Here is an 18,012-nt window from a genome sequence, read left to right on the forward strand (position 1 = left end):
GAGGTAAACTGTTTTTATGTCCTTTCTACAGAATTCTGGAGCCTATAAGCAGTGTGCTAACAAGTCAACTCGAGCAGAATGTAACTGCGATGACAACAAGAAACTTTCCTTTTTTGTTGCTTTCTCAGATTGCAAGGAGAAGGTGAGAACTGTAACAAGACAAGCTTGAAAATAAATTTTTATTAAGACTGAATTCTGCTCTTAGCTATGTCTAGGCAACTCTCCTGACTTGAGTAAGAATTTAAACGGGGGCAAAAAATCTGACTCTGAAGGAGACATCCCAGCTCATCATTCTAGGTATGTGAGTGTGGAAGAGTTGACTCACTGTTAACACTCCCCCTCCTAGCTGGGCATGATGTAGCAGCTCTTTCTGCTCTAGTGATCCCCTGCCAACAGTCATTCTGGTCCTGTGGTGGTCTCATCTCGCAATTCATCCTCTGGCCAAGTCACATTTTAATTGCACCCCATCTGGTGTAACAAAAGTACAACTGAAAGTCCAAAACTGTTGCAATACAAATTATCGTTTTGCCCCCTCTTGGGCTACTATTTAGTTCTTTCTTGAGGATCCATCTTCAGCCCAACCCTGGGCTAAACAGTGCTTGTATCAGGCTTGTACATGCTTTCCTCAGGGCTGATTGGAGAACTCAAGCACACCTTCAGCTCTATGTTCTGGCCTAGAGGACCCTGTCTTAAGTAGCTCGGTCTTCTTCAGACATGCTGCTATTTCCCTGGGCCCATCCTATCTCTGATTCCTCCTGTGCTACTTCCCAGCATCCCCACACAGCTTCTCCTCTGTTTAACCAGGCCTCTAGCTTCTCTCTAGGCCTTCCCAGCTCCTCCTTTCTCTGCTTGAACACCACTCCCTCAAGCAGGGCCGGCTCTAGGTTTTTTGCCGCCCCAAGCAAAAAAACCAAAAACCTCCGAGACCGTAACTGCCAAAGCAAAACAAAAAACAAAAACAAAAAAACTCAGAGAACGCAACTGCCGAAGCAAAAAAAAAAACCCCTCCCAGAATGCCGCCCCTGGAATTGTGCCACCCCAAGCACGTGCTTGGTTTGCTGGTGCCTAGAGCCGGTCCTGCCTTCAGGACTCCTCTGTGCCATGTTGCCTTTCCAGGGCCCACCACTGGGATTAATTCCATCCCTGTAGCTTTCTTCCATCTGCTTTCCCCAGGCCCTTCCCAGACAGAGAACTCACTACCTTTTCTCTCCTGGTTTCTCTGTCTGGGATCCTCCCCTCTAGCTTTCAGTTCCTTCTTTTATCCACTTATCCCCAGCTGGGTCTAATAACAAATCAACTCTGACACATCCTTCAGGTGCATCAGAGTGGGCTAATTGAGCTCTCAGATGCCTATTAACCTTTGTTCATCTGTATGGGATAGACACCCCCATCACAGTGAGGCTTCAATATTTAATGAGTGAATTAAAGAAGCAAAACAATCTTTTATTTTAAATGTAACTAAATAGCAATATACAACTTCAATTTTAGGCTTTGAGGATGAAATATCCAGCTACAAGACTTCCAGTCCATTTCAGAGTTGACAGTGAGAATGAATATACACCACTGGCATCTCCTTTTTTTGTCACAGTCACAGAGGTTAACCATAGGACAAACTGGGAAGTTGCAGGTATGGATAGAGGATTTGCAGAAAAGTTCTTTTTGATAACAGACAAGACGAGGAACAAATGTTAAGATCTGTAAGACCTCTCTAAATGGGCATTTCTGCTGGAAGTTTACCTTTCCTTTCTCATCTATTTTCTTAACGGATCCAGGCGAGGACTCCTGTTTAGACCCTGATGTATGTACCAGATCTGTCTCAGTGGCCAAGTAGGACAGCAGAGGGTTGTGATACTGAGCGTTGTCTGATTTCACTGTTCAAAAGACAGAGTAAAAGATGCAAGAAGAAAATGTAAAACCCCAGCCAGGCTGGTTTGCTGGCTCTTTCCACTCATTTACCATTGAGTTAAATGGGAGCAGATTCAACCCCCTAACATTTAAAATGTCGCATAGGACCCAATTGGGCAGTCTCCTTCCACAGACACATTGAAGACTATGGGAGTTTTACTTGCACGAGGTACTGCAGGGTTGGAGCTATTGAATTTTTGGCCCAATAGAAGTCAATGGCAAAATTCACAGTAGATAGGATTTCACCCATGGATCTTCAAATTTAAAAATGATGCAAGCTGTTCAAGGAAGGGACGCTGGCTTTAAGTGTATTTGTACAGAGCCTCGTCCAATGGGTCCTGATCCTGATTTGGTTCTCTGAGAGCTATTGTAATCAAATAAAAATTAGCATCATAATATTAGAACAGAAGGATTTAAATTTGTCCAAATTAGGACGCAGAGTGTAATCAAACATATTAGCTGCCTGGGTTAATCCATAACCATTTCTAAAAGAAACGATTGAACAAAATCGCCATTAAATCATTTCTGTTTGGGCCATATATAGTAGCAAAATACCTGGGAACCAACCTCCTTTCTGAGCATTGCTTAAGAACAGTTGTATATAAATAATAAAATAATGCTCCTGCAAGAATATTATTCCCTTTCCCTTGTTTTCTGTTATTTCTCTTGCTTTCCTACTTTCACTATGATTTGTTTTTATTCATTGGGGTATCAGTATAATTTATTTTCTAACCTCCTCAAGGCAGGAACCATATTTTTCTCTTTGTCTATCAAGAAGCATGAAAACCTGTGGAGCAACAAAAATAATATTTTTATTCATTAAAATTGAGGCACCATATTATAAATAAAAAGAAATTGAGAGAAATATTAGGTGACTCACGTTACACTCAACTCTCTTGCATTTCTTCTTGCTTGTCTGTAACATTGTATGTAAGAATCTCTCCAGAGGCACTGTTGGAAGAAGTGAGCTCTGGGGAGGAGGATGAAAAAGGAGGAGGGGCAGTCACATGATATATGGGACTACGGACATACTTCTGCACAGAATGGGGAATAAAGGTGATGGGGTGGATACAAAGGGGAGGTGAGAGAGTCTTGGGTGAGTGAGGGGGGAGCAGGAGGAGATGCAAGAGGGAGTGGAGCTGGGTAGGGCCTAGCAGGTGAAGAGAAGTCTGATCTTGATGCAGAAGTGTCAGGGGGGGCAGTGCAGGGAGCTAAAAAAATGAGTGACATGAGCAGAGTGGCAAGGGAAGAAGATAATTTTAGCAGCAGCATTTTAGCTAAGCTGAGGGGAGCAAGAGGAGAGGTACTGAGGCCAGAGAAGAGAGGGCCGCAGGAGTAGGGTGACCAGATGTCCCGTTTTTAAAGGGACAGTCCTGTTTTTTGGGACTTTTTCTTATATAGGCACCTATTATCCCCCACTCCCTGTCCCATTTTTTCACAGTTGCTATCTGGTAACCCTATGCAGGAGTCAAATGAAGAGATGACCAAGGCAGGGAGCAGAGGTTGATGGGTGGGGATGGAGAACAGAGGGGATTCAATAGCAGCCTACCCCTAGGTGGCACGATGAAGTAAAAGGCAGCATGGAGATTGCAAGTCTGAGTGATGGGGAGGTCAGGGACAGACTGAGGAGCAGGAGGGGCTCAAAGTAGCAGGAACTGTCTGTAATGAATCTTATTTTCCTTTGTCTCCTGTTGGCCTAGAGGGAATCCCCTCAGGCCTGGAAAGCACTTTGAAGTCCTCAGAGGGTGGTGCTCTAGGAGGCCAGGTCATTGAGGTTCAAGATAGAGACTGCATTCCTGCCACTTCCACATCTGTTTCAGCAGACAATCCTGCTGGGTCCTTAGCAATCACATACACTTTGGTTTGAAGGGTTGTGATACCGCATAAGATAAGAGCATTGCAACATTTCAGGGAATGCTGTAGCCCTCAGAGGGCAGAACCCTATTGATTTTGGTGAAAATCTGAAAACCTGATTTCCACTATGTAAGTGAGAGGAAAATCCGCCCCTCAGAGTTCCCATTTGGTGCTGCAGGTAGAGGAATCTTTATGGCGGAACACATATCCTAGCAGCTTAATATGCTGCTCTCATTGGGTACACAGCTTAGCCTATATAAGTAATAAAGTGTAAAGCCCTTTAGTTTGAAGTTGTCATCTGTAGCAACTGTCAGAGTTTCAGGATAACTGCACCTGTATTTCCCCTCCATGGTCCCTCGAGAGCACCCACTTAAGATTTCAGGCTCCCAGCCATCACATCTCTTAGGTGGAGACCGGTGCCTCTTTCTCCCTCCTGACAAGGGGTTTTAAGGCTGCACAGCCCATGCCATCCACTGTAATATCCCCAGCAGGCCAGGTCACCTAATGGCCAGCATTGTCCAAGGACAATGTTTTTACCAGTGACCACACAGCTCTTCCAAAGCAAAGTACATTTATTCTTAGCCAAAAGCATCACAGAGAAAACATATAACAAAAATCAATGAACAGATTTAAACATGCACTAAACATTCCAGAAATCAACTAGAAATCTTATGAGCACTAGTAAGCCAAAGTCTTTCCAACTTTTCAGCAAGGGCTGGGGTCCTCTCTAGGACCTAAGGTCCTGACCATTTTTTTGAATCAAATGCAAGAGACACACACAAGTCTTTTTAAACTCAGCCCTAAACCAGTATTTGTAAACCACCCCATTAGAGAGTACTCCTCTGGAGCTGTTTACAATCTGTGGGACTGTAGTGATCACACACACACCTCACCCCACCCCACCCCTATTCTGAGTTCCTGGAGGAGCTCTGATAACCTTGTCCCATGGAATTGCATACAATCTTTGGCCTACAATGATACATAAACATTTGTAAACTTAATACAATAAGGTCCCCAAAGGTACTGCATGCAGTTACACTATCTGCCACAGCAACCTTAAAGTACACTTCTACCCCGATATAACGTGACCCGATATAACACGAATTCAGATATAACGTGGTAAAGCGCTCCAGGGGGGCGGGGCTGCGTGCTCTGGTGGATCAAAGCAAGTTCGATATAACGTGGTTTCCCGTATAACGCGGTAAGATTTTTTGGCTCCCGAGGACAGCGTTATATCGGGGTAGAGGTGTATGTTCCTTTATTTTGCTTTCTGTAATACTGTATAATTGGAGTCCCCAGTCTGTATGTTTCTGTGGATGCAGGGAAATTTTTCAAGAAAAGGGAGACTTTTTTTTTTTTTTTAAACAAGAAGGCAAAAATTGTCCTAATTATCCTTTCTCTGTGATGCTCAGAAACTCAAGGATAGGTGAGAGATACATAAAGGCTGGATCCTACAAGATTCTGAGCACCTCTCATAGTACTGAGTGCCCCTAGCTCCCATTTTCTTTAATGGAAGTTCATGGTACTTAGCATCTCACAGGAAGCTCTGACCATCTCTCAGAGATAGGCCTTTAGACTAAATGGGCTAAAACACTCCTCTTCCCTTGTCTGTCTGTGAGTCATAGAACCTATATTACCCGTAATATAGAAAATGGAATTATTTAAAAAATGTGGGGGAAAGAAAAAATGGAATAACTCTACTGTTTTACAGGTACCAATGAAACACCAAGCATGTTAAAAATGAGAGCGTATTTAGCTGATAAACTCAACATTACACTGTATAATCCAGAAGCCCTAGCCCTAAACATATATGTAAGTTGTTTTTTTTTAATTTCAGATAAAAATAAATATTTTGGACAAAAATGGGCATGAATCGAAACTACATATCCAAACACCATTCAACTCTGAGGCAGTTCTGATCTGAATCCAAACTTCCTTTCCGTATAAAACCCAGATCCAAGCACACCCGTTCATAGATCAGACCCATCTATAATCTGGATAAACTGTCTTTTATACCTTATGACCATACCATATGTAGCCTTTAAAGGTGCTGATCCTTTAAATAGTAAAGAAAGTATTTGGTAGTTGTTTCACATATGATCCTTTTGACTATGTTACTTTATAAGTTTTGTTCAAGACCTTACCATCACTTATTTCACCAGCCTGTTGTATATGCAGTCACCAAGATGTTCCTTTGGAAAAAATACTGATTACTAAATAAGGGCATATTTGATCTATCAATCTAATCTATTATATCTATCTAATCTAATCTATCCATAGATTGTTTTCTAAGCAGTTTTAGTAAGCCTCTAAATTGCTCCTGGTATACAAAATTCTGGGTACAGTCTTTCAAAGCCACTTTTAAATATTTTGCCTAAACTTTTAAATATCAAAACTGCATATTAGAGCTGAGCAAAATTTGGAATTTCAGTTCCATCCCATAAGAAATTTTGGGGGAAGTTCTATGACTTGTATTATGCAAGAGGTCAAACAAAATGATCACAGCAGTCCCTTCTGGCCTTAAAATTTTGAAAACATTTGTTTTAATCCTGAAATAGAAATTTCAGTTTCATCCTATTTTTTTTTTTTTTTTTTTTTTTTTTTTTTTTTTGCTGAATGGAAATTCTGAAAATTTTCACTACAGAAACTTCAAAATGTTTCATTTCAACATTTTTCATTTTTGATAGAATCAAAACATTTTGACATTTCTGAAATCTAAATGTTTCATTTTGTTTTGTTGAAATGACCCGAAAGCTTCTCTCAAGTCAGATCAACATTAAATTCATTTCCCTAGCTTGGTGAGCTGAATCCACATTGCATTGTGGGAGATGTAGTCTTCCAGGGAATCAGTCTACAACTCCCATAAGGCTATGTGCTAGGGAAATGCAGTTTATATCTTTTATTAACTGATCTGAAGTTAAATGTTTTGGGGCAGTTCAGTAAACAAAATATTCTAATTCTGGTTAAACTGAGTCCAAAAAAAGTCATTTCATTTTTTCTATGGAAAATCAAAAATATTGGCATAACTTTTTATTTTTGTTTTCAGTTGAAAAATCATTCTAATGAAAAATTCTCAAACAGCTCTCCTGCCTAGTACTCTAGCAGCCCTTTCTTCCAAAATGCTTTTTTAAATAATTTTATTAAAATGCAGTAGCATTTTATTAAAAATATGCTTTGCGTATTTTAGCTTTTTTGCTTTCTTCTAAAGTTTTCAATAAAAATATTAAAATAATATTAAGCACAGATTAAAAATTAAATTTTGAAAGACTTTGGTGCGTTTGGGAGAGTCCTACACTTTTCTTCTGTATAAAAGAGTATGGGCCAAATTCAGCCCAGGTGTAACTCCAATGAATGTATGGCCATTTATACTGGGGCTAAGATTAGCACTTGGTTTTTCACTTAACTTCTTTCAGAAGTTAGATTGCCCTTTCAAAACTAGGCCATTTATGGAAGCAGAAACCAACATTGGCATCTCCTAGTGAGGTATTCAGGGGACCAGTTATGGCCCCATTTCCTAGTAAATCTACTTAGAGATGCCACTTTCTGAGAGCAATCTGCTCTGCATGTTTTGGAGCAGTAGAATGCATGTCCTCTGCCCCTTCAAAATGTAAAAAACACTCTAATTTGTCCTAGCGTGCTAATGGGATTGGAAAATACCCAGTCTTTTGATTTCCACATCAGCTGTTCTGAAGTGGAATTGGAAGTAGGCAAGAGTATTCTGTTCCCTTTGCCCCCATGCTGTCCTGCTGCTGAGTCTTCTCTGATAATGAGGGAAATGAAGATGACCCTCCAGATTTTAGGAGCAACCTATGGAGAAAACATGCAGTTTGCAGTGGCTCTCCTCATGGTCTGCTCCCCACCCCATGTCAATTTTACATTGATGCACACCACAATCAAGAAATAATACACTGTTAAAGGAAGATTGTCAGCCCACTGATGGCCCCAATTAATCCCCTGCCTTACTGCATCTGCAAGCAAGATAGGTTTGTCCCTCACTAGTTGCTCTTACTTTTGCCAACTTTGCATGCAAAACTGCAAAAAAGTTTCAAGGAACCAGTTGAAAATGCTTTCTGTGCATGTTTCTGCTCAACGGGGCCTTCAATATGTATTTTCTTTAATTAAACAAATTTTGTTCTTAAAACAAGAGATCCATCAATGCTATTTTGTTTTGTTTTCACAGGGGTCTGAGCTTTTTCATTTCAGGGTAGCAACTATTCCTGGAGTCTCCTTTTGTAATCTACTTGATGAATTTCAGGTACAGTAAATAGCCCATAATTTCAACAAATGTCACTTTAAAAAAATGATCACAGCATTTCAAATGAAAGACAAGAGCTATCACAAAAGGTGTACTTGCTAAACTTGGATTTACACATTTTGTAGAACTGGGATACTGCCCCCCACATTCTGCCATTCACACAACTGGTCTTCCTCAGATGTGTCCCAGAGTCCAAAATTTCCACAGCATTTTGTGGAAGTTTCTGGGCCTTGCAGCTCTCCAGAGGAGGTATATAGGAGTTGCACGATGGCAGCTGAGGATGACCAGTTTCCAAGTGACTGAGCAAATTAACAGGAAGTGGATACTGGCAATAAAAAGTGAGTTTCAGCTTCCTTATATAGCTGGCCGTTCCACTTTTGGTGGTCCTAAGCCAGAGGAAGAAAGCAAGTATCAAATGGGAACACTGTCCCATCCGTACTAAGCCACTACTTCTCTGCAGCAGGTCTGGGACTCCTGCAGCTCTGTCCTGGCTCTCTGGTCAGTATGGTGCCTGGCCTACCCATTCCCAGAATTCACACTTCAAAAGGGATTACAAAAGGCATGGAAAGTTAATGAATGCAAATTAATACAATCTCCAGTCCCCTTCCTGTAACCTTTGGGTGGGTCAGAGTTTACTTCATTGCCCTTCTTCAATGCCTAAAAACCCCAACTCCCATAGAAAAGTAGCTGGAGACCCAGAGTTCAGTCTCTAAGGATTTTCAGCAAAGATTGCACAGGGTCAACCTCCCCACATTCAAGTCCCAAAAGGAACTAAAGAAATGAATTTAATTAAATAACTTTGTTTCTTTATAGTAAGATTTTATAATATAATTTTTACAGCATAACATGGCTATTTTATAATCCACAGACATTATCTTCACAGTTATACATAAATATAAATAAAGAAAACAAATTGAGAGCTGAACAGTTCAGTCCCCAAAAGCTTAGGTTTAGTTCACCTAAATCTCAGTTAGAGTTTTTGATCAACAAATCTATACACCCCTACACTTGCTTATAGGAAGATTCAGTTGGAATCCATGCAGACTCTTCTTCTGCTGAAATCACTGTTAACCAGTCAGCTAACTGATTAACCAATCACTCAGTTAAGTGTATAGATTTAAAGAATACCCTGTTACAAGAAAATACAAAACTGAGAATAACAAAATATAAATGACTCTTTCCCCATTACTACATTTAAAGAAAAGTTGGTGAATCATATTAGTTGAGACAATTTAACTAGAACAGTTCAGCGAAAATCAAAACAACATTCAAAGCATACAACTAAAGTAGAAGTTATTTTCCCTCCCAATTTGCAATAATTAATTTTCTATACAATATAAATAAAATTTGCTGTAATTGACATTGCCCATGCTTCCCTTTTAGAGGGTTAACAATATCACTAACCTGCTGCAAAATGCTTCAGAGTTAGGGACAACCACCTGCTTTCTGCTCCTGGCCTCAGCTTCTCTCAACTCATACAGGGGACATGGCCCTTTGTAAAGCAGCTGCCTTGACTGCTTGCCCTCATGGAATCTGACCCCAGCAACATGGAACCTATTGGAGCATACCCAAAACTTCCACACCCAAATCCAGAAGCTTCTGGATGTGGAGTGCTAAATCTGCTGAGCAACAATGATCCAGACACAACTCACTTCTACCTCCCCCAATGAGTCTCTTAAAGAGATATCTCCCTGTTAGGCACATGGGTTACATTCCCACTTGCAGGGAAAGAACAAGTTACACATTACTTAGACAAGTTAGATGTCTTAAAGTCACCAGAGCCTGAGGAAATACATCTTAGCATGCTCAAGGAGCTAACTGATAAGATATCTGAGCCATTAGCAATTATCTTTGAAAACTCATGAGATGAGAGAGATTCCAGAGGACTGGAAGAAGGCAAATATAGTGCCAGTCTATAAAAGGGGGAATAAGAACAACCCAGAGAATTACAGACCAGTCAACTTAATTTAACTGGAAAGATAATGGAGAAAATAATCAAGCAATCAATTTGCAAACACCTAGAAAATAATAAGGTGATAAGGAACTGTCAGCATGGATTTGTCAAGAACAAATAATGTAAAACCAACCCAATAGCTTTCTTTGACAGGGTAACAAGCCTTGTGGATGGGGGGAAGCGGTAGATGTGGTATATCTTGATTTTAGTAAGGCTTTCGATACTGTCTCGCATGACCTTCTCATAAACAAACTAGGGAAATGCAATCTAGATAGATCTACTATAAGGTGAGTGCATAACTAGTAGGACAACCATTCCCAGAGAGTAGTTATCAGTGGTTCACAGTCAATCTGGAAGCCCATGTCAAATCAGGTCCCACTGGGTCCAGTTCTGTTCAATGTCTTCATTAATGATTTAGATAATGGCATAGACAGTACACTTGTAAAGTTTGTGGATGATGCCAAGATGGGAGGGGTTGCAACTGCTTTGGAGGATAGGATTAAAATTCAAAATGATCTGGACAATGGAGAAATGGCCTGAAGTAAATAGGATGAAATTCAATAAGGACAAATGCAAAGTACTCCATTTAGGAAGGAACAATCAATTGCACACATACAAGATGGGAAATGACTAGCTAGGAAAGGAATCTGAGGTTATAGTAGATCACAAGCTAAATATGAGTCAACTGTGCAACACTGTTGCAAAAAAAGCAAACATCATTCTGGGATGTATTAGCAGGAATGTTGTAAGCAAGACACAAGAAGTAATTCTTCTGCTCTACTCCGTGCTGATAAGGCCTCAACTGGAGTATTGTGTCCAGTTCTGGGTGCCACATTTCAGGAAAGATATGGACAAATTGGAGAAAGTACATAGGAGAGAAAAAATTATTAAAGATCTAGAAAACATGACCTATGAGGAAAGATTGACAAAAATGGGTTTGTTTAGTCCAGAAAAGGGAAAACTGAGGGGGGGGACATGATAACAGTTTTCAAGTGCATAAAAGGTTACAAGGCAGAGGGTGAAAAAAATGTTCTAGTTAATCTCTGAGGATAGAACAAGAAGCAATAGGCTTAAATTGCAGCAAGGGCAGTTTAGGTAGACATTAGGAAAAACTTCCTAACTGTCAGGGTAGTTAAGCACTGGAACAAATTGCCAAGGGAGGTTATGGAATCTCCATCACTGGAGGTTTTTAAGAACAGTTTAGACAAATACCCATCAGAAATTGTCTAGTTATTACTTAGTCCTGGCTTGAGGGCAGGGGACTGGACTAGATGACCTCTTGAGGTCCCTTCCAGTGCTACACTTCTATGTTTCTGTAACTTCTACATAATTGTTTTTATTTACAAAAATACATTTCCCCACTCCATCTTCTCACTGTGCCTCCCCTCCAGCTTTCAACCTGGCTGTTCTATGCTGGAATATTTGTTGTAGGTGTTGTGACAGAGATGGGTCTAGGAGAGAGATTTGTAAGAAGGGATGAGTAGTGGCTTTATGAATCAGCTTAGGAAGAGCATTCCCTGTTTAAAGAACAAAGTGGAAGAAAGTGTATAGACATCTGTCTGAGAAGCTGAATATGAGACCTTGAAGCTGGCATCACTGGAAGAGCAGATGAGGCAGGGAGTGATGCAATCCGAGATCAGAGCAGATAGGTAGGGAGAGGGAGATCCATAACTGGTCTTGAAAGGAAGAACAAGAAACTTGAACTTGATACAGTGGCTCAGGCTTGGTCTACACTAACCCCCCAAATCGAACTAAGGTACGCAACTTCAGCTACGTGAATAACGTAGCTGAAGTTCGAAGTACCTTAGTTCGATCTTACCTCGGTCCACACGCGGCAGGCAGGCTCCCCCGTCGACTCCGCGGTACTCCTCTCGTCTAGCTGGAGTACCGCAGTCGACGGCGAGCACTTCCTGGTTCGACTTATCGCGTCCAGACAAGACGCGATAAGTCGAACCCAGAAGTTCGATTGCTCGCCGCCGAACTACCGGGTAAGTGTAGACATACCCTAAGTGAGCATAGGTGCTGGAACTAGGAGTGCTGGGGGTGCTGCTGCACCCCCTGGCTTGAAGTGGTTTCCATCATAGACAGGGTTTACAGTTTGGTTCAATGGCTCTCAGCACCCGCACTATACAAATTGTTCCAGCACCCCTGTAAGTGAGAGCCTCATGGTAGGAAGGATCCAAAGAAGGGATGATGATGTGGTCAAAGCCATGGCCAAGGAAGATGGACATTAGCAGTTGCTTTTTGTACAGACTGGGGAGGGGTGGGGGCTGATTTGAGTATGAGGGAGGCCAGAGAAAAAGAGGTTGCAGTAGTGAACATGGAAGATGCTCAGAGCCTGGGTCAGAGCATTAGCGCAGAAAGAAATGTTCAGATTTTGGAAATGTGATGGAGGCAGAAGTGGCAGGGTTTGAACATAGCCTTGATGTGCGGGTCAAGAGAAAGGAAGGAATCAAAGATGACCCTTAGGTTAGTGAGCAATGAGGAGGCTGGTGATGGTGGTGACAGTCAGGAAGAAAGGGCAAAGCAGAGAGGGTTTCAGATCATGAGTACAATCTGTTGCTATGTTCCTAACGCAGTTCAGTTCATGGCACTGCTTGATTAAGAACTAAGTTTTTAGGGCAGTTTTGCCGGTCTTCCAATGCAGCTGCTTAGAGAACCAAAGCAATTTCAGTGATGGAAAACCCGGAAAGAAAGATTATATTTACTAACCATACATTTGTGCTTGGATATTATGGTCATGAGTGTGTTAGAAATACTTAGGTGGTCAGATTAGATAGCAACAGCTTTTATATCTTTAAGAATTATAGTTAGGATTTGATAGGCATCAATGACATGTTGGAAAAATAGGTATTTTTTTTTACAGCAAGATAGGTAACACATTGTAAAGTCCTAGTGTAGTCATGTCAAGATGTAATTTTACCTCTGTGTAGCTGGTCAAGATGAATCATAGGCTAAGCAGAATTTCTAAGAGGAAGCTGATGATGAAGGAAGAGATAATGTAATATTTAGCCAAGGAAACCATTTTTATGAGAGATGAGTGTAAAGAAATATTATACTTGTTTAAGACACTGTTTCACAACTTCAAAGATCTTAACAAACATTAACTAACTAGTGAAAGGTTGAAAGCATGGAGTTTTATGTAAAAGAATTGCTGGGTTTTTTTTTTTTAAAGTGTGGACTCTTATTTCACTGAAGCAATTGCTAGAATATATTTACAGCCATAGCCATGGCAAATTGCTTTCATTAAAACAGTGGTTTTGAAACTTTTTCTCTGGCGACCCAGTTGAAGAAAATTGTTGATGCCCATGACCCAATGGAGCTGGGGATGAGGGGTTTGGGGTGTGGGAGGGTCTCAGGGCTGGGGCAGGGGGTTGGGGTGTGGGGGTGAGGGCTGCGAGCTGGGGCCAGGAATGAGGGGTTCAGGGTGTGGGAGGGGGCTCTGGGCTGGGGCAGGGGGTTAGGGTGTGGGAGGGGGTTAGGGATCTGGGCTGGGGGTGCAGGCTCTGGGGTGGGGCCAGGGATGAGGGGTTTGGGGTGCAGGAAGGGGTTCTGGGTGGGGGGGCCACAGGGCTGGGGCATGGGGTTGGGGCGCGGGCTTACCTCGGGCGGCTCCTGGTCAGCAGTGCAGTGGGGGTGCTATGGCAGGCTTCCTGCCTGTCCTAGCACTGCAGACTGCACTGCACCTCATAAGCGGCCAGCAGCAGGTCCGACTCCTAGGCAGAGGCCCACAAGTGGCTCCGCGCAGCTCTCACCTGCAGACACCGCCCCCCCGCCCCCCAGCTCCCATTGTCCAGGAACCGGCCAATGGGAGTGCGGAGCCAGTTCTCGGGGCAGGGGTAGCGTATGGAGCCCCATGGCCCCCTGCCTAGGAGCCGGACCTGCTGCTGACCACTTCCAGGGCACAGTGCGGTGTCAGAACAGGTAGGAACTAGCCTGCCTTAGCCAAGCAGCACCGCTGATGGGACTTTTAACAGCCCAGTCGGTGGTGCTGACCAGAGCCTCCGTGACCCAGTGCCTTATATTCCACAACCCAGTACTGGGTCGCGACCCGCAGTTTGAAAATCACTGCATTAAAGGACATTATGGTCCTTAAAATAATATCTAAAATCAGTGTTCTCTGTAGGAGAAAAGTATTTCCTTTTATATCGTACAAAAGACTGTCCTGAGCATAACAAATGCAAAATAATGCTTCACAAAAAATGATAGTCTAGAGTATACTAACCAAACTCATCCCTGGTATAACTTCTTTTGTGGAGTCATGCCAGGAATGAATCAGACCCAGTAAACCTTCTGTGAAGCCTATCCGGGTTTGTTAATACATCAAAGTAAGAAGGCATGTGCATAATCTGAAGTTAGACCACTTTTATATAGTCCAAAATATTATATCTGAACTGTTTAGTTGTCTAATTTAATCCCCAACATTGGTCCCATTGAAGCAATGGCAAAACTTCTGCAGATTTCAATGGAGCAGAACGGGGTCCTATGATTGTCAGCTCCCAGGGAACAGAATCTCCCTTTTCTTTCTCTTTGTTGAGCACACTAACAGTATTAACAAATAATAAATAGGACATGTTAAAACTTTGATATAGTATTTTAGTAGTTAGACTAAGACAATATAAGGATATGTTAAATGTTTTCTGTTGCAGATTTATGTTGATGATGCTCCTTTGGCCTTCCCAGGACAATATCTTGTTAGCACAATAACAGCTGTATTAGTAGGAGGCATCATCTTTGTCATATTTATGATGCAAATGTATGAAATAAACATATGGAACAAAGTGAAAAGTAAAGTGAGGAAAAAGAACAAAGTATCGGTGTCTGAAACCTCAGCAACTGTTACTTCTACTTCTTCCTAGGTTGGACAACCACACTTCTAAATGAAATACAAGGTGACACCCAATAGCAAGTTATTCCATCCCCCTTTATTAAATCTATCTCTTACCTACATTTCCCAAGACGTTCGCTGAAAGTAATTTCCTATTTAATATTGTTATGTTATCTATCTTCCTTCATTGATATTTTTACATATGTAATTTTTCCATCAGAATTTGGTTTCTTTGTAAATGTATGTATTGAAATCTACAGGAAAATCTATTCATTTTCAAATTATTTTATTAGGAAACTGTTTTCAGATGTTGTAAAGAAATTCATTTGTAATAAGGTACTACTTAACATAAGTGAGAATGCCAATACAGTAAAAGTGTGTAACAACACTTACACTTTGTTATGAAGAGTGCTGGTAAGCCTTGGCTAGGCAGCGTTGCAAATGTTGTTCCGTTTATTCACCTCGGCGAAATAAAAATAAAAAGAGACCCGCTCACTACAATATTGACCTCCCGTGGTTCAGCAAATTCTCAGGTCCCGAGGGTACCAGACTAGAGAGGTTCAACCTGTATAAATTACTCAAACTTGTTGTATTTGGCTATTAAAGGGCAGACACAAGAACAGACTTGGCTAATTAGTGTTCTTCCATCCAGTGGTTGGATGTGCTTGTTGTGTGCATGCCCTGCATGTTGCTGCAGCTTGCAGCATAATCCTGTCTGCACTATCCAAGTCTCAAGATTTTGTTGGTCCTTATTGTTATGAGCACTAAACGCACTCCTAAAACTGAAAAAATAAAACCTGTAGTGGGTGAGTAACTACCAGTAGTGGGTGAATAAAGATTCCTTCAAGATTCATAGCTAAAGTTCATTATTTTTGAGAATCCTCACAAGTTTCTGGCATTTTGTTACTTTTATCTATTCAATAAAATCTAATATGTGGTTCACCTATTTCTCCAGCGGGACTTGATCACTTTCACTTTAAATCTTGAGTATTGGAGCTTGAATATACTTTAGAGTGCAATATAAAATTTAGGTGTTTGAGTTTTAAAGTGGATTCATGGAGCTCAGTAGAAGAAAAGCTGGATCCAACAACATAATTTTTAAAATAGGGAGAGAGAAAGAAGGCTGGGATTAGAACTAGTTGGGAATTTTTTGACAAAAAACATTTTTCATAGGAAAATCCAATTTGTCAAAACCAAAAACTTTTTGTGGAAACATATTGGTTTCAACAAAACATTTGTCAAGGATAGAATTTCAATCAAGAGAGGCATGCACACACCCCACCTCCATAATATCCAATTGTTCAGTGATTAGGACACTCAGTTGGATTGTTGGAGATCTACGTTCAAGTCCGTGCTCTGCCTAATTCACGGCAGGGACTTGGACTGGGATCTCCCACACACCTGTTGAGTATCCTCATCACTGGGCTATAGAGACAATGTTCTCCCTTGCATGAATGCTCTCTCTCCCTCTCCCTGCCCCCCCCCCTTTATATCATTAATATAAAGTGGAACAACTCCAGTGGGTGAGAGATTGAGGCTATAGACCAGTGATTAGGGCACACCCTTGGGATGGTTATTGGATATTCTGGGGTTGGTATCACCCCAGCTATGGTTATTGGCTCACCTGGCATGAGACAACTCATCTGGAATGGTTATGAGCTATTCTGGGGTGGGTCTGTCATAGTTTTTTGTGAAATTTTTTTGAAAGGTCTCATTTTCATTCTGATGTGGAACAAAAACAAATGTTGAAATCTTGAATTTTTTTTCAAAATGGAATTTCCAGTCAGCCCTAGTTGCGATGTGCACTACAAGGAAGTGGGAGATAAGAAAAGGGAACTAGAAGGAGCTGGTATGACAATACATGAAGGCATTTAGAAGAGGGGAGAAGATAGTATATTTGGAGGTAATGAGGGAGGTCAGGGCATGTTAGGTTACAGTAGAGGTCTGGTTGAGGAGGGATCTCCTTAAATTAACCTAAAAGAAGACCATCAGTACTCAATATATTAGCCTGATGAGTTAGCTGGAGAATGACACAATGTGCTTCCTTGCTCAAAGAGCTGAGTGTAATGCTTAATATTATGGAAGTTCCATATATGTATATGGTAAATGATTTTACTTGGCAGGTTTTGTATGTTTATCCAGTTTTGGGGGAAAAGTAAACCATGGGTCTGAAACAATCTTGCATGCTTTCCTTAAAGATTTTCCAAATACAGTAGGCCACAGTACTGCACCTGGGTATTGTCAGAGGGAACGAAACAAGAATGCGGCACACCAGAAAGAAGCCATAGAGCGGCTCTTAACAGTTATGGAGCGCCAAGCGGACACGGTACAGGAGATACTAGCTCTTCAAACTGAGCAGCCCCGCGCCCACCCTCTCCTGCAGCTGCTGTCGCAAAACTTTCCCATGCACCCTCCCCCCACCCACTGCCAACACACTCTTATCAACCTCCTGGCTCCACTCTCTACCCACAGCATTCCTCTCCTCCCTCCTCACAGTCCAGCAGTGTGGAATCCCACTACCCACTGCACTCAACACCCATCCCTCTGCAGTTTGGCCCTGCTGAAGTACAGCACCCGCTGCATCATACTCCAAAGGAGAAGGTTGGGTATGATCCCTGGACATACACAAATCTGTAGCTATCTTGGGACCCCTCCTCCTCTTGAGACCTTCCATTCCCCCATTCCTTCCAGTCCCCCCCTTCCCCCATTCCTCTCCCTGCTGATGATTTTTTTCATTTGACTCTCTCCTCTGGTTATCTTTCAATAAAAGAATTGTGTTTGTTTGAAAGCAATCTTTATTCTATTAAGTGAAAGCAAAAAGAGCACTGCAAAGCAACATACATACAGCTATGTTAAGGCCCCTTCTTGCATCACGTGCACCAATCACCTCCTAGCATTACAAGCACTGCAATCCCAAGTATAGCAACAAATATTAGTGGCTTTCAGCTTCAAATTGCTGCCTAAAGCATCCCTGATCCTTATGGCCCCGTGCTGTGCCCTTCTAATAGCCCTGGTCTTCGCCTGTTCAAACTTGGCCGCCAGGCTCTGACCCTCTGCGGTCCAGCCCTGAGTGAACCTTTCACCCTTCCCTTCACAAATATTATGGCATGCACAGCACACATAGGAAGCATAAGCATAGGAATATTATCATCGGCCATGTCCAGCTTCCCATACAGGCATCACCAGCAGGCTTTTAAATGGCCGAATGCACACTCC

At 41.8% G+C, this 18,012-nt stretch overlaps 1 protein-coding gene across 1 annotated transcript in view; it reads left to right on the top strand.

Moving 5' to 3' along the window:
• CATSPERB (cation channel sperm associated auxiliary subunit beta) overlaps positions 1-14,827 on the top strand; it is a 129,292-nt gene extending 114,465 nt beyond the window's left edge. Inside the window, exons 22-26 of the mRNA XM_065402639.1 lie at positions 32-142; positions 1,489-1,627; positions 5,471-5,571; positions 7,940-8,014; positions 14,618-14,827. Coding sequence (XP_065258711.1) covers positions 32-142; positions 1,489-1,627; positions 5,471-5,571; positions 7,940-8,014; positions 14,618-14,827 — 636 coding nt within the window. The remainder of the gene's footprint in view (positions 1-31; positions 143-1,488; positions 1,628-5,470; positions 5,572-7,939; positions 8,015-14,617) is intronic.
• Positions 14,828-18,012: the final 3,185 nt, after the last annotated feature.

This window comes from Emys orbicularis, chromosome 4, assembly GCF_028017835.1.
Source record: "Emys orbicularis isolate rEmyOrb1 chromosome 4, rEmyOrb1.hap1, whole genome shotgun sequence".
Lineage (NCBI taxonomy): Eukaryota > Metazoa > Chordata > Testudines > Emydidae > Emys > Emys orbicularis.